The sequence below is a fragment of the Psammomys obesus genome, unplaced genomic scaffold (assembly GCF_907164565.1).
Source record: "Psammomys obesus unplaced genomic scaffold, mPsaObe1.curated_primary_1811, whole genome shotgun sequence".
Taxonomy (NCBI): domain Eukaryota; kingdom Metazoa; phylum Chordata; class Mammalia; order Rodentia; family Muridae; genus Psammomys; species Psammomys obesus.
Window position 1 is genome coordinate 3616628 of NW_026596079.1, and position 25049 is coordinate 3641676.

The following is a 25049-nucleotide window of genomic DNA, read 5'->3' on the forward strand; positions in this document are numbered from 1 at the left end:
CCTGCTCACAGCTGTGGGCTGACTCCCTGCCAGCTCTTCAGGAACAGGGGCATTTCTCTCCTCCCAAGTGTCATTGCTCACTCCCCTGTAGCTACAGTCAGGGCCCCTCAGTGCCTCGGGCTATCCAGGCCATGCACTGTTGCAACACCGTGAACCAGGTCCCAGGGGTCTTCAGCCACACACAGATCTCACAGAGGAACTTCCGAATTCCAGAAAGGTTTGTCTCAAGGCTGGAAAGAGGCAGTTGCAGCATGGCATTTTGCTGTGGAGTGGAAGTGTGCAGTTCTAGTGCCCCCATGGTGTCTTGGACACACCCTTCATCTGTTATTATATGTGGTAGCCCTGTGGTGTTCCAGGACGGTATCACTCAGCCCTCTCTGGGTGTCTGTTACTGATAAGAGCCCTCAGTGAAGCTTCGTGTGAGCTTTTGCCTCTACCTCCTGAGCGGGAGGGTTACAAGTTGACTTTCTAGCCAGGTGTGGCAGCGAGGCCGTACTCCAGTGCACCATGGGAGCTCCATAGCTGCTGTTGGCTTTTTTTTTTCTGGGTCTGTTCTGCCCCTGAGAGAATGCGCCTCTGAGCTTTCTTCTCCTCATCTGAAATGTTCAAGAAGCTTTTTGCTCACTGGCTCGTCTGGTTCTGTCTGAGCTGAGCTGACCCTTATGGAAGCACAACACAGTGCCTGGTGCCCATCACCTATCACCCATCACCTTACAGCCACTAGGAAAACCTTCATTTTCTCATCGAGGATACTTTAAATATTATATTCAGAAAGAGTACCTTGCCTGAAAAATACTGAGTGCTATGTTTTCATTCAGGTGGGATGAACACAGTACTTACAACATAGGCATGTGTCTGGGCAAGTCTGCTCGGATGCCATCTTTGTCGCCATGCCTTTATGGCCCGCCTGTCACTACACCTATGCCCAGCCTCCTGGTGCCATTGTTCTCGCTTGATTTTTTTAAAAATTTTTTTTTTAATTAATTATTTTATTTATTACAATTTATTCACTTTGTATCCCAGCTGTATCCCCTTTCCTCTTCACCTCCTAATCCCACCCTCCGTCCCTCTTTTTTTCCCATGAGCCTCTCCCAGTCTATTCATAGGTGAGTTCCTCCTTTCCTACTATCTGATCCTAGTCTATCAGGTCTCATCAGGAGTGGTTGCATTGTCTTCCTCTGTGGCCTGGTAAGGCTGCCCTCCTCCCTCAGGTGGAGGTGATCAAAGAAACAGTCCCTGTTCCCCTTACTAGGGAATACTAGGGAACCCACTTGGGGACTGAGTTGCCATGGGCTACATCTGTGCAGGGGTTCTAAGTTATCTCCATGAATGGTCCTTGGTTGGAGTATCAGTCTCAGAAAAGACTCCTGGGCCCTGGTTTTTGGTTCTGTTGCTCTCCTTGTGGAGCTCCTCTTCCCTCCAGATCTTTCTATCTCCCCCTTCTTCTATAAGCTTCCCATGGGAAGTTCTCAAAGTCTGGCTTCAGGTAGTACTTGCTGCTATATGTGGAAGCCTGTTCTTGATGGTTTTCAGAGACTCATGGCTAGAGAAGAAGCTGTGCTTGTTCTGGTGACTGCCACTGTGTGGTTCGGGCCTGGTTCCCCCTTTGTGGAGGATATTAGAAGCCAGGGCTTTTCCCAGCCTGTGCTCTTCCATCCTGTTTATGTTAGCTTCACATACCTTGTCTGGTCCTCTGTGGTGTTCTTTGCCTCTCACTCAAGTCTGAGACCTCACTTGCCTGGTCACATGGCTTCATTACCCTATAGAGACCCTGTGAGTGGTTAAGTGGCACATGGACTGTGCTGGATTCTCTGCACAGGCCCCCTGCAGACTTCTCTGCACAGCCCCATGCTGCCTTGTCTGTTGGTTCTCAAGGGAATCCCTCTGATTCTCTCACCACGGCTCCTAAGCATTTTAAGGCTTAGCTCAAGGCAGTGTCTAGGTGGGTACAGTTGTCTGTGTGAGACATCTTCAGTCCCGGAAAAATTACAACCCAGTCGTGGCCTGGAACTCAGAGGGAGGCCGTCTTCTCTGTGAAGAAAATGAGCCCAAATGGCCAATCTTTAATTCTTCTCTACCTCATGACTACCCTGGAGCTGCAGCAGCTCCAGATAACACATCTGCGTCTTGAAGAAAGGAGGAGGGAAGGCCTAGAAATGTTTTTCCTTTGGCTTAATGAGAATAAAAAAAATATTCCCAACAGATTGGTAGCAGTCAGTGTCAGTGGAGTGAGTCTTAAAGACACTGTGAAGTAGGTAAGTCATTCTCCTCAACTCTGTAATGCAGCTGGATAAAAGAGAGGCGGGTAAGAAATTAGTGCTTGCTTATCCAGCCAACAAAGCCCACGGAACTGGATGCCATGGATCTTCCCTCTGAACACATGGAAAAGCTGGCCAGAAGGTCTTCCTGGCCTTAAGTCCACTTGTGTCTCTGTGTACCAGTTGGTAAAATCCTCGATGGAGCGATGCATGCATCTGAGCAGCCAGGCTGCATGCAGGCAGGCTAGAGCTTACCTGTCCCCTTCCCTGCTATGTCCACCCCAGTGCAAGCTTTGATTTCAGGCCCCAGATGGCATCAAAATGGCAGGAGTAACGTCAAACCTCATATCTTCTTCCTGGTGACCAAGAAATGAGAGAGAAGGTGGTTTTGGGGATCTGTGAAACAAATGGAGCTTCCTTCCTTCCTTTCTTTTTGTCTTTCTTTCTTTGTATTTTTGAGACAGGGTTTCTCTGTATAGTCTTGGCTGTCCTGGACTTGTTTTGTATACCAAACTGGCCTCAAACTACAGCCATTGCTTGCCCTTGCCTCCCTGAGTGCTGGGATTAAAGGCCTGTGCCACCACGTCCAGCTAGATGAAGCATTTTTTTTCCTTTTAGAAAGTTTTCCCTTCCCTTCCCTCTCACAGAGTTATGACCTCAAGTCTGTGTCAGACCCCAGGTAACATGCTTTCAGGAAAATGTATCCATGGTTTCCCTGAAACAAAGCTCAGTGTTATACATGGAGACGGAATGTCAGAGAGAGATAGTCAACAAGTATAGTCACATGGGTGATACAACTGTCTACCTGCCCCTCTGTGGGACATGAACATGAAACCAGGTCCCAGGCTTCCATATATGACATACAGGTGAGGATCAAGGCACACGAGAGGTGCTCTTAGCAGTCAGCTCCTCCCCATCCCCCTGAGAAGCCTTATTACAGGCAGGCACTGACTGGGATGTATGCCATCTTCATTGGGCTTGTGGCACTTTCTGCCACAGTGGCCAGGTGATTGTGTCTGTTCATAGCAATAATCAGGTTTGGTTTTATTCTGGAATGATTTCCCTGAGCAGATAAAATCAAATTATTTTACAGTTACCTGCTTGCCAGTCTGATATTGGTGCTGCTTTCCTGAATCTGTCTGTCTGTCTGTCTATCTATCTATCTATCTATCTATCTATCTATCTATCTATCTATCCATCCATTCATCTACCTATCTTTCTATCCATCTACTCATCTGTATACATCCATCCATTTATCCACTCATCCATGTATCCATCCATCCACCTACCCACCCATCTACCTACTTACCTACCTATCCATCCAACCATCCACTCATCCATGTATCCATCCATCCATCCATCATCCATCTATCCATCTATCCACCCATCCACCCACCCATCCACCCACCCACCCACCAATCCATCTACTCACCCATCTACCCATTCATCTATATATCCTTCCATCTACTCATATATCCATCTACCTATCCACTATCTACCTATCTATCTACTCGTCCACTCATTATTTATCTACATACTTAGCCACATACCCACTTACCTACTCACTAACCCATCCTTTCACCCACTTATCCATTCACTTACCTATACACCCATTTATCTATTCATCTATCAATCCACTTACCCATCAATATAGCTATGGACTCAGGTCTTCTTTTAGGTTTCACAATGACATAGTCTATTTTGTCCCTATCCTGATACTCTATGCTGTAGCCCTTGGAGCTAGTTCATGATGGCACCTTGGTCTTTGTCCTGTATCCCTCATTCCTGGGCACTCTAGGGAGTAAGTCAGTGTATAGTTCTTTGTCACCTGGATACTCAGCCACACAGCCGAGGATACTGAGAGTTGCAGATGGCTTGTTGAGGCATGAAGTGTTCCTTCACAACTAACTCCTTTCATGAGTGTGCTCTTGCAGGAATTAGGCAACAGAATCTAGAGGTGTGTTCTTAGGCTTCAACACAGATGTGCAAGACCCATCTTACTGGCAATGCCTGTACCTGTACCTGGCCTATGGCAGGTACCTGCCCTTGCTTCTTTTCCTGCTGCTATGATAAAATACCCCAACTCAACAACTTTAAGGGAGGAAAGGGTTTTTTTTTTTTTTTGGTTTTCATTTTCTTTTCTTGTTGGTTTTGGCTTCAACTCCAGGTTCCAATCCATTGTTTGGGGGAACGTGAAAGCAATTCCAAGTTACATCGTATTGTTTTGGGGGAAGTCGAGGCAGGAACTGGAAGCCTGTAGTTATAGTCACAGTCAAGAGCAGAGAGAGTGAACAAATGCTTGCTCTGTTCTCTTAGGTTCTGTGGGTCTCTTAGGTTATTCAGGACCCAAGCTCAGGGAATGGTGCTGTCCCCTTCGAGGCTGGCTCCTCCCCAGTAAATGAACACAAACAAGACAGTCCTCCACAGACATGCTCACAGTACAACCTGTTCTAGACAAACCTTCACCAGGATTCTTTTTCTCAGCAAATCTGTACAGAGTGGTAGATAGACCCTCTAAGTGGGGTTGTCCCCTCTTCTGAAAACACTGCTCCCCATCTCCACTTGATGAGAAGCCAGTGCAAAAGCTGTGCATTGGGTCAACATATTTCCATAGAAATGAGCTGTGGACTATTGGAAATGAACTACTAGTCAGTTTTTTTCTTTCTTTCTTTTTTTTTTTTTTGTCATTATGACAAAGTACATGAGACAAAGCATTTAATATAGAAGAGGTTTATTTTGCTTCACTGTTTCAGGTTTTGGTTTGTGGGCCCTTGGATCTGTCATCTCTGAGCTTGTTGTCAAACAGGACATCATAGCAGAGGAGTGTGGGAATGGAGCTGCTTACCTCTTAGCAGCTGGGAAGCAGAGAGAGAGAGGTGGGGAACAGGATCTTGGGACAGTATACACACTTCAAGGACACACGACTCATTTCCTCCACAAAGGTCCCAGTTCCTAACAGGCTGATCCACAGTGGGAATGTTCATCAGTGGGTTAACACACCAATGGGACAAACGTCAAGTTGATCCTGCAGCCCCTCACCAGGGCTGCAGAGCCAAGTCTTTAGCACATGAGCCTTTGGATGCTTCCTGTCGGGACCATAGCAATCTCCACATCCAAAGTAGTCTTCATCAGTTGAATATTGAAAACTTCTGGGGAAGGCAGTGAAAGTGACCCTGGAGATGGGGAAGACCTTGGTGGTGTGAACACTGAGGACTGCAGCTCTCGCTATGCTGTCAAAAGCAGCCCATTTCAAGGAGTCGGATTTCAGGAGAGCTGTGTAGAATTGTCAGTTACAAGCTAATTTTGTTGGAGATGCTGCAAAACTATGATCTCTCATTTTTAGAATAGATACTTCAGGCCTTTTCCCATCCTGTCCTTTCTTGGTTCTTGATGATTAAACCATTTTAATTACTTACAGGAAAAGGCCAACTTGGAAGCATGAAGTAGGCACGCTGCAAAGTGATTTCAAGTAATTATGATGCAGGTTAATGAGAGCCAAATACATCCCTGTTTAAATCTGATCTGAAATTCACTTGATGAAATGTGTACTCAGTGGTCAAGATGAGCAGGGCTCTGGCCATCTATGAGGTTCAGTGATGGTCAGGAATGATGTCATCTCGGAATGACGTCACTGCCGCAGTGCCTGTGGGTGCAGCAGAGGGCAGCCACTGTAGACCAAAGCTTTCCTGTAAAACTCTGCACAGGAGGAATAAAGGACAGCCAAGATGACCTTGAACTCCTGGTCCTCCTGTCTCCACTTGCCAGTTCTGGGGTTATAGGTCCACACTATCACCCCCCAGCATGTTGTGGATTATTTGAGAAGAACTTAGCGGAGGGTTCAGGGCTGTTTGTAGTTAGCTATCATCCAATCACAAGTGTCTTCCTGAATTCCGTAATAGGGGCATCTACACTGGCAGAAACCTGCCCCTCCCACAAGAGTGGCTTGGGAGTGTTGAGCTTGAGCTTGAACTGGAACACAGGCCAGAAGCTATTTGAGAGCTGACCTGTGTTTCCCCTGGACAAAGAGTGGAGAATGAAAAGGCAAGGAGGAAGGGCCCCATTAGTTCCCCTGCCATCCTCCTCAAGTGGCAAAATGCCCTAGTTAGCATTTCATTGTTGCTCAGCATGATCCCCATTAGCCACGGGATGCCAAGGAGACTCAGGATTCTGAAATGTCAACCATCTCCAAATGGAATATTTTGAGAGAATCCCATCCTGGACACTTGAGCCCTTGGACTCTGCTTTAGTCACAGCAGCTTCTTCTGCCAGATCCAGCATCCCTCACTAAGCAGAGATTCAGGCTAAATGATGTGGCGTTTAGGTCAGGCACCTCCAACGATGGTTTTTCTTGGGAGTCACGTTTTTATAAAATGACATTTGATGGAAAAGGTTGAGTCATGGGTGTACACCATCACTTGTTACAGGGCCACTTTTCTGGCTGACTGTATCCTCGGAATTTTTTGACACAAGCTACAAACCAGCCATTTGTCTGTTTGAATGGATGATTCCTCGTAATTCCCATCCATGCTCCATTTTCAGGTGGGGCTGTAGTATGACACAGAAAGTACTCTTTGTTCTGAGTTGCCCTGCCCTCAAGTGTACAAATCAGGCTTGGAGGTTCTGCCTGGTCTGGGTCCAGCAGTGCGTTTATAGCCAGCGTCAAGACTTAGCATCTTTCACTCTTTTGTCCAGAAGTGCCGTTTTGCACCAGCAGCCATCCTCTGTTGGCAAATAATCATTGTCTTGAGATTGCAAAAGGAGGGAAAGCTTTGCTGACCTACTGTGTGCCAGGTGCCATGACAGGTACCAACATGTCACCTCAAGCAGTCCCACAATGCCCTGCAAAAGATCCAAAGGCCACCCCCCTTTTCCTGCTTTCATTCATAACGCACAGGAACACTTGTTCAAGGCAGATGAAAAATAGGGTGGTAGGCATGGCTCAGGTTAGGTGAGTGTGGGAGCTATCCCTAGCCATAAGCCTCTTTCATGGGAGGGCCCGTGTTAGCACACACAGAGTGATTCAGAATATGCACTGTCTGTACATGCAGGCCGCCTTGAGAGCTGGACCAAGAAGTGTACACAGGCTTCTCTTATCAACTTCCATCCCTCTGGGAGGGTGGCGAAGGAAGGCAGGGTCAGGTTGGGTCTGTCTTCCAATGGTTATCTCTCCCTATGATAACTGGTGTCCAAAAACAAGAAACGTCCTTCCAGCCACACAGATTACCGAGTACCTCTCTTCTGCTGGTTTTAGGAGCAAAAACTGAGTGAGGTTCAGGGACCTCAAAGCCATCAGTGTTTGTTGTCCCAGAGGTAGGTCCCCCAGACTGTAATGAGGGTCTTGGTGTCAACTTCAAGGTATACCTCAGTCCCAGATCGTCACTAGCCTCAGGCAGGTTCCCCGTGCTGGGGAGGTGCACACGAAGTGAGGGTTTCCTGCAGTCAGCCACGGGTTTTCACCACAGCGCTCAGCCTCAAAAGATTTAGACACTCGATTTGCAGCTCAGCCCTTTGGAAGCGCATCGACTGCATTTACTGAGAGCAACAGGTTCAAGTGCTGTCCAAGGCCTTGGTCCTCAGCCAGCTCACAGCTTGATTCAAAACAGAACCGTGAGACCGCTCTGGTCCCAGATGACAGTGTGATGGAGGAGAGCACACAGAGAAGGAATCCGAGAGAGTTAACCTCATTTTCTAAGTCTCACCCTCACTTGGGTTATTGTGGGTAGTGGATGTATCCCTTGCATGTGACCTGAACCCTGTCAGGGCCTGGCTACTAAGTGCTGCAGAGGCTCATGGCACAGGATAGGCAGCATTCCTGTAGGAAGCCAGCAGCCCATCTCTCCCAAGTGAGATCAGCTCTGTAAGGTAGTTCTTATCAGTCAGCATGGGTTGGGCTGTGCCTGAGACCTCGGTGACTTACTGAATACAGCACAGTGCATCCCACTCACTCAGGCTGGTGTGAGTGGGTGGCATCCTAGGCACCACGGCGGCCTGCTATGGGTGCTTGGTGACCCAGGCCTTACTGTCTTGTTCTTGGCCTCCTCCTGCCTGGCTTTCCAGGACTGTTATGTAGGGGACCAGGAGGCTGAGGTATGGCTTCCGCTGGATGGGCTTCTTCTCAGCCCTTGGTGATTCTATGTGTGGGACCTTTCCTTCCTGGCCTCAGGGGCTTGAAGGTGGGGTGGGGAGCACCTGGGTCTCTCTCATCCTTATTCTTGTCTGTTATGGTCTGCTCTAGCATGTTCCTGATCCTAGCCACCAGGCCAGTGTAGTCCCGGAGGCCTCCCAACGCCGTGGTTTAAGGCCAGTGCTTCTGGCCATCGTCGCTTTCCATTAATGGCTCTGTGGGCTGCAAGTCATCTCTCTTTTGCCAGCCCATGGTTGCTAGTGGGGAGATAACGGTAGCACGAAAGTTAAGAAGCTTTTGAGAGGTGCCTAGCCAGTGGGTAGCACGGGGACTGCGTATGCTCAGCTTCTAGCAGGTACCAGTCCGTGGCTGACTTGGGTGACCTTGAGCACGATGGGTGGTGCATTTTTATGAAAACATCTCTTTTCGTTCAAAGAGACTGGAACTTTTGCTGGACCTCACAGCCAAATTAATAATAGACTTTGAGATCACTTAAGACTGCTCTCCTGCTGTATACTCAGCCTATTTGTTTAGCTAGCCTTTAAGAGAACTGTGTAACAACCAACCTTACTTGCTTTGGAGTTCCCATGCAATCAACCTTTACAACCTGTGCTAACCTATAACATCAATCGTAAGTTATGCCCCGGACTGGGAACACCTTGTGTGTATTTTGTGGTAATCATTTGCTGAAGACAGCCAACAGGTCAATAACAACCCTTTTTTAACAAATATCTACCATACATGTTGAAAGCTGCATGGATGTAACTCGATAGCGTGTTTGTAGCACTCTTTGCTATCTGAGTCAGTCGGGCTCCACTGGAGTCAACAATTTCTTCTGGTATAAAACTCTGTTAAAGATTTCTGTAAAGCATCCCCTCTTCCTTCCCCATAGGGTGCTTTCTATGATGTTCAATACATACAGACAAAGACCTTTGTAGGGACACAGGCAATAGGGTCAGTTTGGATTCACAATCAGGCAGACTACAGACAAGCCAGAAACTACAGACTACAGATGACAGGAACTCATTCTAGTCAAGTTAATCTGAGGGGAACTGTCAAGTTTTCTTTCCTTACTGTGACAGTAACTCATTTTGGTGTTCTGAAGTTATCATTAATGCTTTTAACTTGTGAACACGAGCATGGGGTCGGGATGGTGAAGCAGCCATCCCCAACAACAGTACGCTGTGAAGACTGGCACTTTCTCCTGTGGTGTCTTCTGACCCCATGGATAAGCTCTGGCTTCTCCTTGCTGTGGGGAGACCCCAGTCCGGGGAGTGAGCTGCAGATGTCAGCGCAGTGGCCCCTGAGCAGGAATCTTGAGCTCCATCGTCAGTGGTGCGTGCGAGCAAGACCTGACTGGGCCTTCCTTTTGTAGAGGGAACCTTTGTGTTGGAGAAGGTGGCAGAAGGCTGGACTGATTCCCAGCCCAGGAAGGGCCTCTCCTTCCTGGCCTGCTGGTTTGCTATGTTTATTCTGCTGCCTGGTCCTGTACAGTGGGAGCTCTTCCCCTCCCTCAGCGCATCTGATGTTTCTGTGGTCAGCAGTGTTTTACATGTGGTCCGGAGTGAGAGTCCTGACAGCAGGTGCCTGTGCTCTGCTTGCAATGACAGGTGTGTCAAACTGCTGAGCCTCCCTACCAGCCTCCGGCCACAGAAGGTGAAAAGCTTGCTGGGGCAAAGCGTGTCCACCAAGAGCCCCTTCATCTATTCACCAATCATCGCATACAACCGTGGAGAAGAGCGCAACAAGAAAATAGGTAGGCTGCTGTCCGTGTCCGCCCTCCCTTCTGGGGTTTAGGACCAAGTCCTGGGCCAGTTTTCCTGTGTGTGCAAATGCTTGCATTGTGCTAGTGTACCCACTCTCCTGGAAATGTGTTTCATGTGTTGCCTTTAGACTGGCAGGTGCTCATTGAACGGGGTTTTAGAATCTTATTTCATGGAAGATGACTCACAGATGATCTAGAAGACGGTAAGACCTGGAGTATCACCCAGCAGAGACAGGCAACATGTGCTGTGTTTACTGGTTATCATTCCTCCTACAGAGCCACCGTGGCCTTGTCCAAAGGTCATAGCCATCCAGTGGTGATCAAAGTTGAACCTGTAGACATACTCACTCCATGTCTAAACCACTGCAGTATTAGTACTTTAAGCACTTTGTCCTGCAATGAACTTGGACTTAAGATCTCTCTTTTAGCCTTTGCAGTGCCAGCATTACAGACATGCCCCAACACTCCTGGCTAGTGAAATGCTTTTTTGATTTAAGATATTTGCAACTTCCAGTGTATTTACTAGGATATACATTAGGTACCGTCTATATGAGAAAAAGTCTTTACCCAAAACATTTTGCCATCTGCTTCCTGCAGGTAGAGCAAACAGATGAGAGGTGACTATCAGGGTAAGATGGAAGTAAGTTCTTTGAAGTCGTGGGGCTGTTAACAGCTGTCCCTGGCTTCCCCCATTGGTCCCAGAGCAGAGCCCATGGACTTTGGGGAAACCTGAGCAAGCACAGAGCGAGCTTGCCTTGAGGTAACAGGGTGGCCTGCCCTGGTTTGGCTCTGTGTGCCCACCAAGCATGCATAAAGCCTGGGTTGGATCTCCATCACTGTATGTATTGGGTGTGGTCATGCATATTGGTAACCCCAGCTTTTGAGAGGAGAGCACAGGTGGATCAGTTTGAAGCCATCCTTGGCTACATAGTGAGTTCAAGGCTAGCCTGAGCTGCATGAGAGCTTGTCTCATAGAAAGCAGGAGAGCAGTTAAGCAGGAAGTAAGAGATACGGGCTAATGTTTCAAGAGAAGGCAGCTGATACTGAGTGCTGGTAAATTCCTGTGAAGGTGTGTTTGAGTCTTTGAAATCCCATCTATGTCTTTGGTTTTGAAAGTCAGCCCCAAGCCAGGCATGGTGACATATGCCTTTAGTTCCAGCACTCAAGAGGCAGAGGTTGGCAGATTTCTGAGTACAAGGCCAGTCTGGAACACAGAGCAAGTTTCAGGACAGTTAGAGATACACAGAGAAACACTGTCCTGAGTCCACCCTCTCCCCCAAAATAAAAGAAAAAGTCAACTCCAAACCTAGTTCCTTTTCTCTGGAGAACATATGGTGGTGATAGGAAGTACCTAATCAGGTGCACTTGATAACAACAGGGAAGGGCAGATGGCATTTCCCCCTCAGCGTGCATTATGGGAAGGAGGAGAGAGTTGTTCTTTTGCAATGTGTGGGACCCTACTACAATCTCCAATGGGAGCGCCTCCCTTCATCTTATTGAAGGCAGGGAATGGGGTCCCCCTGCACTGGCTCGCTGACTCCGCCATCACCCCATGTAGCTGGACTACTTAAAAACAACACCCTGTCTCAGAACAAATATCCTAGGAGACTTTTTATCCTGCCATGCTCCAGCTTGATGCCTGGACCATGGTCTGTCTGTAAAGAGCAGAGCTCAAGAAACAGCCACACAGGCTCACAGACAAACACCAGGCTGGCTGTCGAGAAGTGGGAAAATGTTCTCAGGACCCTCTTTTCCAAACCCCAAGGACATCTATAAGACCCATCACATTTCTGATGCTACCACAACTCTCTTCTTATATTCAAAGTTTCAGTTAGAAACATTTGAAATTTAGGCCAAAGTCTTCAGGCCTCCAGCATGGACTCACTAACCAGGATAGCTCCAGACAGACACCAGAAGCCATAGAATATAAATTACATTTTCCACCCAAAAATGTACATTTGGAGTTGAAATGTAGCCGATTTGTCAGAGTACTTCCTTGGCATTCATGAAGAAGGGCTTACGCCCCTGTGCCCAAAAACCGGGAAGCTGGAACCTGCAGCCTCATTACCCTGCAGCTGTGCAAACTGCTGTATTTGGCCAGCCTGTCTCATCCCCTGACACTGGAATACAACATTGTGATCTCCAGTGTTCGCACTTGAGAGCCTCCCAATTGAGTTTCCCGTTCAAAACAAACGAAACCCAGCACAACCAACCAAAACCCCCAAATCTCATATTTTAAGTAAGTTTCTGATGCATGTGGTCTGGACAAGCCTGCTGGTTAGACAGTGTTTGCCCCGGTCTCTTCTGCAAATGTAGACTATTATCTGCCATTTTAATCTAAACAAATGGGGCGATACTTTTCCTAACCAGTTCTGTTCAGCTTACCAGTGATCCAGATGCCGCCCACAAAGGGCAGCCTGAGCTACTGGAAGAGCCAAGAGAGGAAGATGGATAGCCCAGGTGCTGGGCTGGGGCACAGTAGGACACAGTCTCCTGGTTCCTTTGTTTTGAGACACTTTGTCTTCCACTCTGTCTCCTCCTTCATCCCTCTTGAGGGCCGATAATCCAGATGAGAGCCACCACACCTTCCTGGGTCTGACGTCATTTGCAATAGGACTTCATGCCCTTGCCAGGTCTTGTGCTGATATCAGCAGCTATCTGCCCCAGGGGCAAAGTAGTGGCCAGGACAGGCCAGGGCCCTCAGGGACCAAATTGGCTGTGACTGTTGCCTGGCCCTGCAGCTCTCACTTCCTTTTGTGTGGCCCCAGAGACCGATGGTGCCACTCTGGGCTCCAGGTGTGTCATCTGTGGGGTGGGAGTTTAGAAACTGACTCAGGGTTATCCTGGGTCAAGTGAGAGAATGTTCCTCTGTGGTGGCCATTTGAGACCTTTCTTTGGGGCAGTTGTGTGTGTAGTGCTGTGGGAAGTAGGCCTAAGTTATGGCCACTTAGAAATCCCCGAACTGGTTATGTATGTGGTGTTGTGTGTGTCAGGTATAAAAACTCTTCATTGTGAGAACACCTTTGGGGCGCGCGTGTGTGTGTGTGTGTGTGTGTGTGTGTGTGTGTGTGTGTTGCTGTGTATAGCAGGTCGTTGCAAAAAATCAAGAGTATGTCTGACCAGGTTTTAGGGGACATAGAGAAGTCACACTCTGGGCCTCTTGCAAGTGGCCCCCGTGTCTGCACAGGGAGGCACCAGTCACCATCACAGCCATCAACACTGGTCTGCTGTGTTTCATAGCTGCAGAGAGAACTCAGCACGGATTGCTCATGCCAGGGCAAGTGAGTGGCCCATTGCTCTGTTCCACAGATGGCTTGACACAGCAACAAACTGAGAATGGCAGTGGTGCCAGCTCACCCTAGAGTTCTTCTGTGTGTGTTTTGTAGACTTCCAGTGGGTTCAAGGAGATGTGTGTGAAGTTCAGCTGATGGTGTACAACCCAATGCCGTTTGAGCTCCGCGTGGAAAACATGGTATGTGTCACCAGTCATCTGGCCCGAACCTCTCATCATTGCAAACACCCTTTTGCTTAACACTGGACACATCCATCCGCCGATGTATGTCAGGCTTCACTTCCGGTTAGCTGAGGTCCCTGAGCTTTCTGTGTGTGTCCATCATGCTTTGTCATTCCCGTGTCTTTGCCTGGCACTCAGTAGTGTTTGAATCTATAAGCTAGCCTTTTATTTATATACGCATTGATCTTAATAGAGCGAATATAGATTTGAAGTAGTCATCTGGAGGTCAGGGCTCCACGTTTAGTACCGACTTCTGTGGTCAGGGAAGATTTATCTGACCTCTTCCTGTGGGACTCACGCTAGGCTCTGGGCACAGTGTTCCATGGAGCCATCCCTTGAGGTCTTTCCCGCATATGTGTACAGGAATGTGTGCACATGTGTGAATGTGGAGGCCACAGCTTGAGGTTGGAGCTCTAGCCCTGGCTGTCCTACAATTCACTCTGGGGACCAGGCTGGCCTTGAACTCCCCTGTTTTGTAGGATTAAAAGCTTGTACTACCACTGCCCAGCTGCCTTAAATTTTTGAGGCAGGATATTTCCCAGGGCTTGGCAATATGGCTAGCCTTGCTAGCCAGTTTTCTCTAGGGGTCCCTTCTCCTTCTTCTGAGGCTTGAATTAAAGGTGTATATGTGGGTTTTGGGGATTCGAATTCTGGTCCTCCTTCTTGCTTGGCTCTTTAATTGCTTCGCCACCCATCCTGCCCTCCGTGAAAATCTGTTGCTACTGTCAGAGGGCTGCTGTTGCTCTCTGTATTTTTTTCTTTCTTTTTGTTTTTGAGACAGAGTTCTACCATGTAACCAGTTGACCTTGAATTCCCAGCACCACACCTGCCTCTACTTCCCAAGTGCCGGGATTCAAGGCATGTTTACTATGCCTGGCTTATTTAAAAAACAAAATAAATCTTTAAAAGTAGCTTTCATTATTTTCTGATTTAAAAATCATATGTGCTTATTGTAAAAAAAAAAATTAAGACGAGTAAAAAGTTATAATAAACTACAAAGTTCTGCTTGGAGTTAGCACACAAATTGGGGTTAGAAACTTAAATAATTATGAAGCATTTTAGGCATAAACTTGCATATATTCAACAGCTAGCCTGAAGATGTATTAACAACTACCGTTTGGCTTTAGTTAGCTCACGCATTAGCAAGTGTCAATGGGTTTTGCTTACGGACAACAGCCATATAATTGGCTTTTCTTCTAACACTCTTAGCCATGAGGTCTGAACCACACACCTCATATGCATCGTAGGAGCAGCCACTGCCACCAGAGTGCGTTTGCTTCCGGTGTTCTTTATAGACAGAGCTGGGAAAGGGCATGCAAGTGTGTGCACACACACATGCTTTTATGTGTATGTGTATGTGTATGTGTATGTGTATGTGTATGTGTATGTGTGTATGTGCACAACAGCCTCATGTGGTTCACACTCATGTCTACTCTCCCAGCTTATTCCCCTGGGGTCCCTCCCTGCCTCCCTCTTGTTGGTGTTGGCGATCCTTCCTTCTGCTGTGAGCAGTGGGCTCCCAGAGTCAGCACACCCACCCACGATCAGTGTCTCCAAGATAAGCTCCTACTGTTTTGACCATTGCACTGCAGAAAACCATCCCACTTGGGAGAGTCTCGGACTTCTTCCTCTGTGGAGGTCCTCTTTGTTCTGGGTCATGTTGCGTAGCTGCCATGAAGTCTTGCACGTCGTGTGATGAATTTACTCCATGATGTTTATGATCTTTGTTAAGGACATTTCTTTCTTTTTACTTTCCGCTTGTGTTTTTCTTTTCTTCTTTTTCTTCTCTTTTTCTAGATCATAATAATGCCTGTGATGTTCAAGGTTTCTTCTGGCCTTTGCCTCTGGCCAACCATACTTGCTTATTCATGGCTTCCGAGGGCCGGCAGTGATCATGACTTTGCCTTTGTGAATAGATGTTCCTGTTGCACTGACTGGAGCCTCCTGGGGACTGATGTCTCTGCGCTATGTCATGTCAAGGGGCAGCTTCTTGAGGCTGGGGACTCAAGGAGCTGAGTGGTTCACTTGCAAGCCCAGAGCCTGCTGTACACTGAGATGAATGAATAATTCATAGAAGCCCTGGAGCAAAATCAACTTCTGAGATATTTCTACACTATGTTTTTCTTTTGTGTTTGAAAAAAAAAAAACAAAAAAAACATTACTTATTTATTTTTCTTTGGGTCTGAATTCTCATTTGTCAAAACAGCAAAACAAGGAAATCAGATGATGATACACAGGGCTTTACCCCAACTGGAGTTTTTGCTTGCCACCCTTCTCTGGGTGTCCAGATCACACGGGTCTCCCTTAAAGTTCTCTGTGGGTTTTTTTTTTTTTAAACTCCTGGCCTTTTCATCCCCAAAGTTGCTGCAGTGAATGTCACAGAGCTCATTAGGATTGGCTGTGCATCATGGGTCTAGGCTGTGCCTCTTCACTGTGCTCCTTCATTTCCTGCAGGGGCTTCTCACCAGCGGAGTGGAGTTCGAGTCTCTCCCTGCAGCACTTTCCCTTCCTGCGGAATCTGGTTTGTATCCAGTGACACTGGTCGGGGTCCCGAAGACTACCGGGATGATCACCGTGAACGGTAAGGAGAGTGGCCTGCTGGTTTCTGCATCACTGCACCTGGAGCTGATTACCTTATCCATAATATTTACCACCGAAATGACAATGGGAAGATAGCGTTTACTTTCAAAGTAGATGACAAAAAGAATTGGTTTTGAGATGTGGGTGCTACTTGCTGTTGTGCTGTTAAGGGGGGTGGAGTCTATCCTGTGCCTTGTCTTGTCTGGTTTCCCTCTCACTCACTTTTCTCTTTTGTGCCATTCTCCTTTGGGACAGCATGGACTCAGCTTCTCTCCCTGCCATCAAATCCTCTCCAGCGCCCCTGAACCCCCTCTCGTGTGTCCATGTAGCCTCTACCATGCCACATCTATAGTGATTCCTTGATGCCTTGAATTCTCTATCCAGCTCTTGGCACTTTATCAGAATTCTTGTGATCGGATCAAGAATGGTGCTATTCTGGCTGAAGCTGGGCTGTTTAGTTTTCTCCTAATCTTGTTCAGAGGTCAGCCTTGGGATGGTGTCTCCTCTCTGGTCTTGTTCAGTCTCTTGGTTTCTTCATGCTGTATTCCTGACGCCCTGCCCTGGAGAGCATCTCAGTCTCATGGCTTCCTTCCTCTATTTTCCACCCCCACCTTCCCTGCCCTTCCCCTGGGCCTCCTTTCTCCTCAGTTTGCATGATGTGTGCGTGAGTACGGGTGGCACATATGGCATGGTGTGCGTGTGGAGGTCAGATGACAGTTTTGAAGAACTGCTCTTTCCTGCTGTCTTGAGTGTGTTCTGGATTGAACTCAGGCTCCAGGCTTGCCACCTCTACCTGCCAAGCCATTTCCCTGGACCCTTCCCTGGAGTCTTCACTTCCACCTTTCCCTCCCCCCTTCTTTCCTCTTCTTGCTTCTCAACCCTACCAAGCCCAGGGACCTCCTCTTGCCTTCAGTTCTGCCATGTGTGCTTCTGGTGTTCTTTAGAGACAGCCCTCCCACCCCACTGCCTTGCTTGCCATTTCCTCAGATGACCCGAGGGCTCTTCATGTGTACCATGTCATACCAGGACCCCATACCTCTCCTCCCTAAAGTGGCCTTTTTCCTAGAGGTTCCCATTTCAGTGAAGTGTCTTTGTGGACTGTTGTAGTAAATAAAAAAAATGTTGGGCTATATAATGTTTATTATTAGTCCTATGATTATCACAGTGGTATTAGCTAACCTGCTATCACAAATAATAAGACACAGACACTTGTTAGATTTTATTATTGTCTTATGTACCTTGGCCAGAAATTTATTTCACTTACACTGTCTCAATAACCTTACCATCCATCTCAAAGTCCCCATCCAATGCCACCCACCTTAATCCTTCTCATGTGGTCTGCTGTCCATCCATAATCCCACGGTACTTGTTTATATTCTTCGTCTGGGCCTTTTCATGCCATTATTGGAGTCCTTCCTCTTGGCCCATGTGGTTTTTTTTCTCCACACTAACCCATCATGGCATCCTCCTTCCTCTTCTTCCTGTCCATCTGTCTTTCATGATTCTCCTCTTCAAAGCCTAGGAACCTTAGACATGCCTACCCCATTCTGCCCTGCCCAGGTATAGGCTGTTTAATGAACCAATCGGATATAATGACTTAGGCAGGTTCACACAACAAGGATAGGTTTAATGACATCTTGAGGGCTAGCATCAGCACAACCCCCAATAGTGGACCATCTGCTTTAACCTGCTGCCACCAGACCTGATTGGTTTATTTACCTATCTGTCTGCCTGCCTGCCCGCCTGCTTATCTGTCTGTCTCTCTATCTATCTATCTATCTATCTATCTATCTATCTATCTATCTATCTATCTATCTATCTATCTATGTATCTACCAATCCTAGCCCCGTCCCTCCTCTCTTTCTGTTCCTACCCTCCCTTCCTCTTCTTCCTATCCTCCCTCCCCTACTCCTCAGAAAAGGGGACATCTCTCTACCCCCACTACCAACTCACCCCAGCACATCAAGTTGCATCAGGACTAAACACATCCTCTTCCCCTGTGGCCTGTCAAGGCAGCCCCACCAGGGGAGTGATTGAAAAGCAGACAACAGTCCATGTCGGACCTCATTGTCAATACTATACGAGACCCACTATTTTCTGCCACCTACATGGCTGTCTTCTGTCTGGAAGATCTGTGACTCTATCACAGAACTCAAGGACTAGTCTTTTCTGTTTTCCAGCTTACTTGCTAATGGGCCCACCCTCCACACTGAGCTCCTTTTCAGCTCCCATCAGTTGGCCACAAGTCTTACCCTTTGTCCTATCTTATTTCAAGGCACATTCCTGAGCCCTGGACCACCCCCACCCAGTATCCTTGTCTTCCCTCTTGGAAAGCTGCACTTGGATGTCACAAGGTTCCCGATGGTACCCACAGCACACCTGCCATCTGAACCTGACATGGATTTGCCCTTGAGGGCATCTGAGCCTCAACCAGTTCTTTGGGAGGGCATTCTTCCTTAGTCTGTCAATCTGATTGGTCCCCCGACAGAGTCCCCATGATGTTCCCATGACACTCGCTACACCTTTTTTCCCATGGCACCAGGGTGGCTTCTCTTTTCACCTTGGCCGCCATGACTAGGAGTGGTGTGCTGCAGAAGGAGATGCATTGAGCTGTTCCACCAATAGAATGAATGATACTGACAGGGAAAGAGAGTGGCTCCTCCCTAGGGAATAATTTCCTTGTCCCTCTGGGATGTAACACAGAAAAGTTGACAGTTTAGGCTTCTAGCCGCTGGCCATCATCTTTTGAAATTTCAAAAGCCATTCCAAAGCTTTACTTAAACAATTTCAAGTGCTTATGTAGCTCACCAGCCTTTTCTTTTTGCACACTCCCTGCGCTGATCTTAAGCTGTGGTCCTTTCACACACGTGGTGGAGTTGTCACATCATGAAGCAGCTAGTAATGGCAATAATTGGCTCTTGAACCTTCGTCTCTCAACAGAAGGTTCTAAAGCAGTTTTCAAATGCTCATTAAGTCCCATTATGTCTTGGAAAGGAATATTAACTCTCACTGTCAAGTTAGAGACGCTAAATCTGAAAGGTGTGGTAGCAAAGAGTGGAGACGGTAAGTACTAAGCAGTGACTGGGAGTGTGCAAGTATCTTCACAAGGACCTGTTGTCTAACCCTGGCCCACCTTGGGAAATAGGGCACCAGCAGCGTTCTCAGCTTCATTCTGTCCCAGGACAGCCAGGGTGCTTCGGGTAGAGGGGGCAGTAGTGGGGTGTGGGTGACGGGGGTGGTAGTGCCGGTGCTTTCTTTGTGGCCTTAGTAGAGGCATACCTGGCCAAGCCTTGTCAGGAGGTGTGACCCCCACCACCTGTTCCACAGGTTACCACACTACGGTCTTTGGGGTCTTCAGCGACTGCCTTCTGGACAACCTTCCGGGAGTGAAAACCAGCGGCTCCACCGTGGAAGTCATTCCTGCCCTGCCAAGATTGCAGATCAGCACATCGCTGCCCAGGTAGGGGGCCTGAGGGTGCAGGGGCCTGTGTCTAGAAGGAGCAGTTCTCAGAACGCTTTCTGGTTGTACATTTCTTAAAAATAGCACAAAGGGTTGGGGTTCATCTAACTTGGAGGAGGCAGAGAGTATAGCTGAAGGACCTTAAGGGACCAAAGAGTTAATATGCTCTCTGAAAATATCTAAGAATGCAGTTGAAGGCTCTCTCAGCAGAGCAAAGGTACAATTAGCTGTTGGAATTAGAATCACAAAAAGCAGTTGAGGTTTTATGGCCACTTAAGAGCAACTCTTGGGGCTCAGTGGGTAAAGTGCTTCCTGCATAGGCAGGAGGACCTGAGTGAAGAGCCCCAGAACCAATGTACAAAGCCAGGCCTGGAGGCCCACGCCTGTTACACCAACAAAGTAACAAATTCTTTAAAAAAATGTAATTTAAAATTTTAAGTTAAAATTATTACATCATTTCTCCCCTTCCCTCTCCTCTCTCCAATCCCTCCTATGTTTCGTCCCCCCACCCCAAATTCATGGCTTCTTTTTCTTTAATTGTTACTGTTACATATGTGAATAAACATATAAATACAGTCTGCTGAGTCCACGTAGAGTCGTTTATAAGTATTGGTTTTTAGGGTTGGTCACTCAGTACTGGGTAGTCAGTCAGGGAGCTCATCCCCGGGGAAGACCACCCCTCCCTTCTCAGCAGTCATTTATTGCTAACAGCCCTTCACCCTGCGGTGGGGCCCAGTGAGGTTTCTCCTAACCCCACTTTGGCATGTCAACTAATCAACTAGTGCCATTGTTCAGGAATTGTTTGGGCATCACTGTTACGGTTTTAAGGGAAACAGCTTCCCCATCATATCTGGGAGATTCAATCTTATGGCAGACTTCTTTGTCCTGAGGCTCTTTCTACCATTTCTTCTGGGGCATTTCTTGAGCCCTAGGTGTAGTGATTGTGTTGTAGATGCATCAGCTGGGGTCGGGCACCCCGCAATCAGTGGTTCTCTTCCTTTCTACCTGTTGTCGCTTTCTGTAAAGATCTCCATCTGAGGCAAAAAGAAGCTTCTCTGATGAGGGGTTGGGAGCGACACTTACCAGGCTGGGTCAGAGCACGGGATCAGAAAATGATCCAAAAATATACGTCTCACTCATGTCGCAGAATTGCACTGCCACTCGTTTGCTCGCGCCTGTGAGTAATGATGGCTCTCCAGAGCCACTGTTGTAAAACATGTCTTAGAATCTCCCCAGCTATTTGGTGGACCCTTTTCATGTGTCCAGCAGTGTTCTGCGTGACAGGGCTATGACAGTGAATGTGGCTGCCCTGGCCTCGTGCTTGTCAAGTGGTAGAGAATGACAGACAGCCGTCCTGCCTGACCATCTGAGCTATGAGATGGTCAGGGAGGAGGCCGCAGCTGTGGGTCCTGGGGCAGGTGGGCAGCTGGTAATGGAGGGAGTGCAGGTAGGAGGCAGGGGTGTGTGATTCCAGATGAAGTAAAATAATAGGAAAAGCTAACTCAGAAGGGCCCACGGGTCTGCCTGTAAGAGCTGAAGTCCCATTGTCTTAGAAGACAGGCTTTTGACTTGTTTTAGGATCCATAAGATAAAACCTCGATAACTGGGACCTCATCACAGTAAAAAACAGTTGTGCTTCCAAAGATGCCATTAGGAAAATGAAAAGGCAACTCACGGTTGAAAGAAAGTTTCTGCCCAGCACATATCTAGTAGAGTTGTATCTATATAAAGAACTTGTGAAACTCAGCATAGAGAAGACCGACAACCTGATTACAAATTTGGCAAATGATCTCCGTGAATCTTTCAGCAGAAAAGGTGCACAAACAGCAAGTAAGCAACCTGAAAAAGTATTCAGAGCCATTAGTCTCTTTTGGGCTGTCACCCTGCCCCCACGGCAGCCCACACCCACTGGGGTGGCTGTGATGAGAAGACAGACAGCAGCCAGGTTGGGAAAGGGTTACAGGAGCTGGAGTCTTCTTGCCCTGCTGATATTGGGAGGATGTCTGGGTAGTCTTTTAAAAGATCAAACATAGGTTTGATGACCCAGCTATTCTCCTTTTGGGTATCTACCTAAGGTGAGAGAGCCTATGCACCGTTGCCAAAACTTGTACCTGAATGGTGGCAAAGACCCATTTGTCCATCAGCTGATGAAGGGACAAAGGAGCCGCACTTGAGCACCGGAGCACTGCTCACTTAGTAGTGAAAACAAGTTAGCTCCTGATACCTGCTCTGCCCTAGTGGGCCTCAGAAACACTATGCTGAGGAAGAGGCCTTAGTGTGTGGCTCCTATGAACTGTTCGGAAGAGGCTCACAGGCCTGTGGAAAGAAGCTGCTAGTGGCAGCAGGGGTGGGGAGTGATGTAGGTCTTAGGTATCATGCCACGGTTTCTCCTTAGGATGATGGAGATATTTAAAATGGGGTCTCAGTGGAGGTAGAGCATCTCTGTTAAGTTTCCTAAGCTATGTATAGGTAAAAAGCAGGTGGGCAGCATTGTAAAGCTTCGCTTGGTTCAGTGGGGCAGGCAGATCTTTTTGCTTTGGCCTCTGTACGGTGGACACCCACCTCAGCTGAGCAAGCGCAGCCTCAGGAAGGTGTTCTGTCTCTGTTCCCTGACCACTTGACAGGGTGAGCCACTGAGAGAAGTGGGAAAGGGCACTGACACCTGCCCCACTGTGGAGGCCCTCAGTGTCCAGTCTGGGAGAAGGAGAGGGCCTGGCTCTGGGGGAAAACAGTTAAAGGGCTGGTACCAGGAAGGAAGAGCCTGCTGGGGAGAGGATCTCCTGCCCACCAGCTGAGCCATCTCAAAGCTCACCTCTGCAGTCACACAAGGAGGGAAGGATGTGACACCACAGGTGCCCCTCCAGCCACCTCAAGACCAACCTCAGCCGTCGCTTACTTTTACACTAGCGCCGAGTGATGGCATCTGCCTCCCGTTTCTCATTTTACTATCGTGTGGTGCTTTAATAAATCACGAAGATACTCTGTGGTGTCTCTGAGCTCCCAGTGGGAAGCCCTAGATAGCCTGCTCATAGGGAGCTAGGAGCACAGGGCAAAGGAGGAATCTTCCCAGAGACAGGGTTTTATCCTTCAGAGAGAGGGTATGGTCCAGGCAAGAGATTCCCATGGGAATGACTTGGAGTTAACGCACTTATTTATTTATTTATTAAATGTCAACACTTATAAAATTTTCTGAGTTAATTTACTGCATTAAACAGGGATTATTCAAGTGGCGGTTGACTGTAATGTGTTGTAAGCATAAGAGAGGCTCACTCATGGAATTCACTCATAGTTGTTGACATCGACTGTGTGCCCTCCGCCTGTGTGATACAGAATGTTCAGCAGTAACGGATGATCCTGACCTTGGCCTCATCCCATGTGAGTCCAGAGTAGAGGTAGTCACCTGCAGTCTGGAGCCTGACTTGCCAACCACTTCCATAAGTCCGTCGCCCCCAGCTGAGCATGTTTGTGAGAGCTGAGCACCAAATATTCTGTGCAAAGTCAGGGAGGCCAGCCTGCTTCTGAAGTCCTTCTGTGCGAATAGTCCCAGAGTGCTGCCAGCGTCTTCCCTTCCTTCTCCCTTACTCTTCTCCCTGTCGTCACTGTGCTTTTAGGTCTGCACACGCATTGCAGCCTTCTTCTGGTGATGAGATATCGGCTAACGTGTCCGTCCAGCTCTACAACGGAGAAGCTCAGCAGCTGGTCGTTACCTTGGAGAACATTGGACTGGAACCCCTCGAACAACTGGAAGTCACCTCAAAGCTTCTCACCACCAAGGGTAGGTGGCATGGTCACTGTCTGTGTGCTCAGTAGCAGAAGGCACGCTGTAGAGAGCTGATGCTGGTTATCCAGAGCACAACTGAGTCACCAGGAAATCTAGTGACTCTTCCACAGTGTCCCTCAGCACCAAGTCCTTCACCTGGTTCTTGGAACTTCAGTAAGTTGGTTATGGGCTTTGGTTGATGCTCGAAGAAATTGTTAATGTTGATGAGTGACAGAAAACGGCAGTTGATATGACGAAACTTTAAAAAAAATAGCATTTCTATTAATTCTCTGTTTTGTGCAGTCTGTTTCTATTATATTCACCCCCAACTCTTCCTAGATCTTCATACCCACCCAACTTTTCGTCTTTTTAAAAACTCATTGAGTCTAGTTTGTGCTGTGCTGCCTGAATATTCTTGGATGTGTAGCCATCATCTAGAGTATGGTTAGCCTACAAGGGGCAACAAATACTCTTCAAGAAAACGAATACCCTTCTTCCAGCAGCTGCCAGTTGCCACTAGTTCTACAGCTTGGGGTGGGGCTCCATGTCCACCTCCCCTCTCCATGCTGAGATTTCACCGGGCCTGGACTGTCAGAAGTCTTGTGCATGCTGCCACAATCACTGTGAGTTCATATGTGCAGAAATCATTTTTTTTTCTCAGTCATCCACCACCTCTGGTTCTTAGAATCTCTCCACCTTATCTTCCCTAATGGTCTCTGAGCTGGGTACAACACAGACGTCCTATTCAGGGCTTGGTACTCCGAATCTCTTATTCCCTGCACCTTGACCAGTTGTAGGTCTCTGTGTTCATCTGCATCTGCTGTAAGAAGTAGCTCCTCTGTTGAGGACTGAGAGATGCACTAGTGTATAGGGATAACAACAAACCATTAGGAGTCATTTCACACTATGTCCATTTAGCAGAATAATATTATTAGGTTCTCCCCTAGGTCCTATGCCTGGGATAGCCACAGACTTTTGGTCCTGACAGTGTTGCCAGGTATGGGTTTTGTGGAACAGAGCTTACATTCAATCATAGAATGTTTGGTTGTTTCCATAACTTTCATGCCACTGCTGCACCAATGGGCATGTCTTACCAGGCCCGATGTTATTGTAGCTTGCAAGGTTTACAGCTGGGGTAGACTGATGAGCATTTTTCTCCAATGTCAATGTATACAACACTTTTCAGCATGAAAGCTAGCTAGCAGGGATGAAGTTTTCAGGGTAGTACCAGCTAGATTGCTTTATGTTCTATGGTTCAGATATGTGATGTCTTCAGGTATTCCTGAAGGGTCTTCTCTGGTGAAACTTTTTATATCTCCTGTAACCTGCCATGTTTTCACAATTTGAGACTGGAAAATATTTTTGTTTTCTTTCCTAAAACAAATCCAGGTGATAATCATGTTACTGCTGTTCACTTAGATTGTGTGTTCTACCTTTTAAAGAAAATATTGGCTGTCATTTAGACTCAGTGGCCAGTGCTTTGAACACCTCTCCCGGGGGTGAGGGGGAGGGTGTGCAGCCTTGCCAGGCCACAGAGGAAGATGATGGAGCCATCCCTGATGAGACCTGATAGGCTAGGGTCAGATAG

The 25049-nt window shown here is 47.7% G+C and overlaps 1 protein-coding gene across 2 annotated transcripts in view; it reads left to right on the forward strand.

Annotated features, from left to right (window-relative positions):
• Positions 1 to 25049, forward strand: part of Trappc9 (trafficking protein particle complex subunit 9) — a 448636-nt gene that overhangs the window by 85085 nt on the left and 338502 nt on the right. For both annotated transcript variants that reach the window (XM_055626329.1, XM_055626330.1), the window contains 5 exons: positions 9993 to 10138; positions 13534 to 13619; positions 16116 to 16242; positions 19569 to 19701; positions 23313 to 23476. In XM_055626329.1, the coding sequence (XP_055482304.1) occupies positions 9993 to 10138; positions 13534 to 13619; positions 16116 to 16242; positions 19569 to 19701; positions 23313 to 23476 (656 nt within the window). The remainder of the gene's footprint in view (positions 1 to 9992; positions 10139 to 13533; positions 13620 to 16115; positions 16243 to 19568; positions 19702 to 23312; positions 23477 to 25049) is intronic.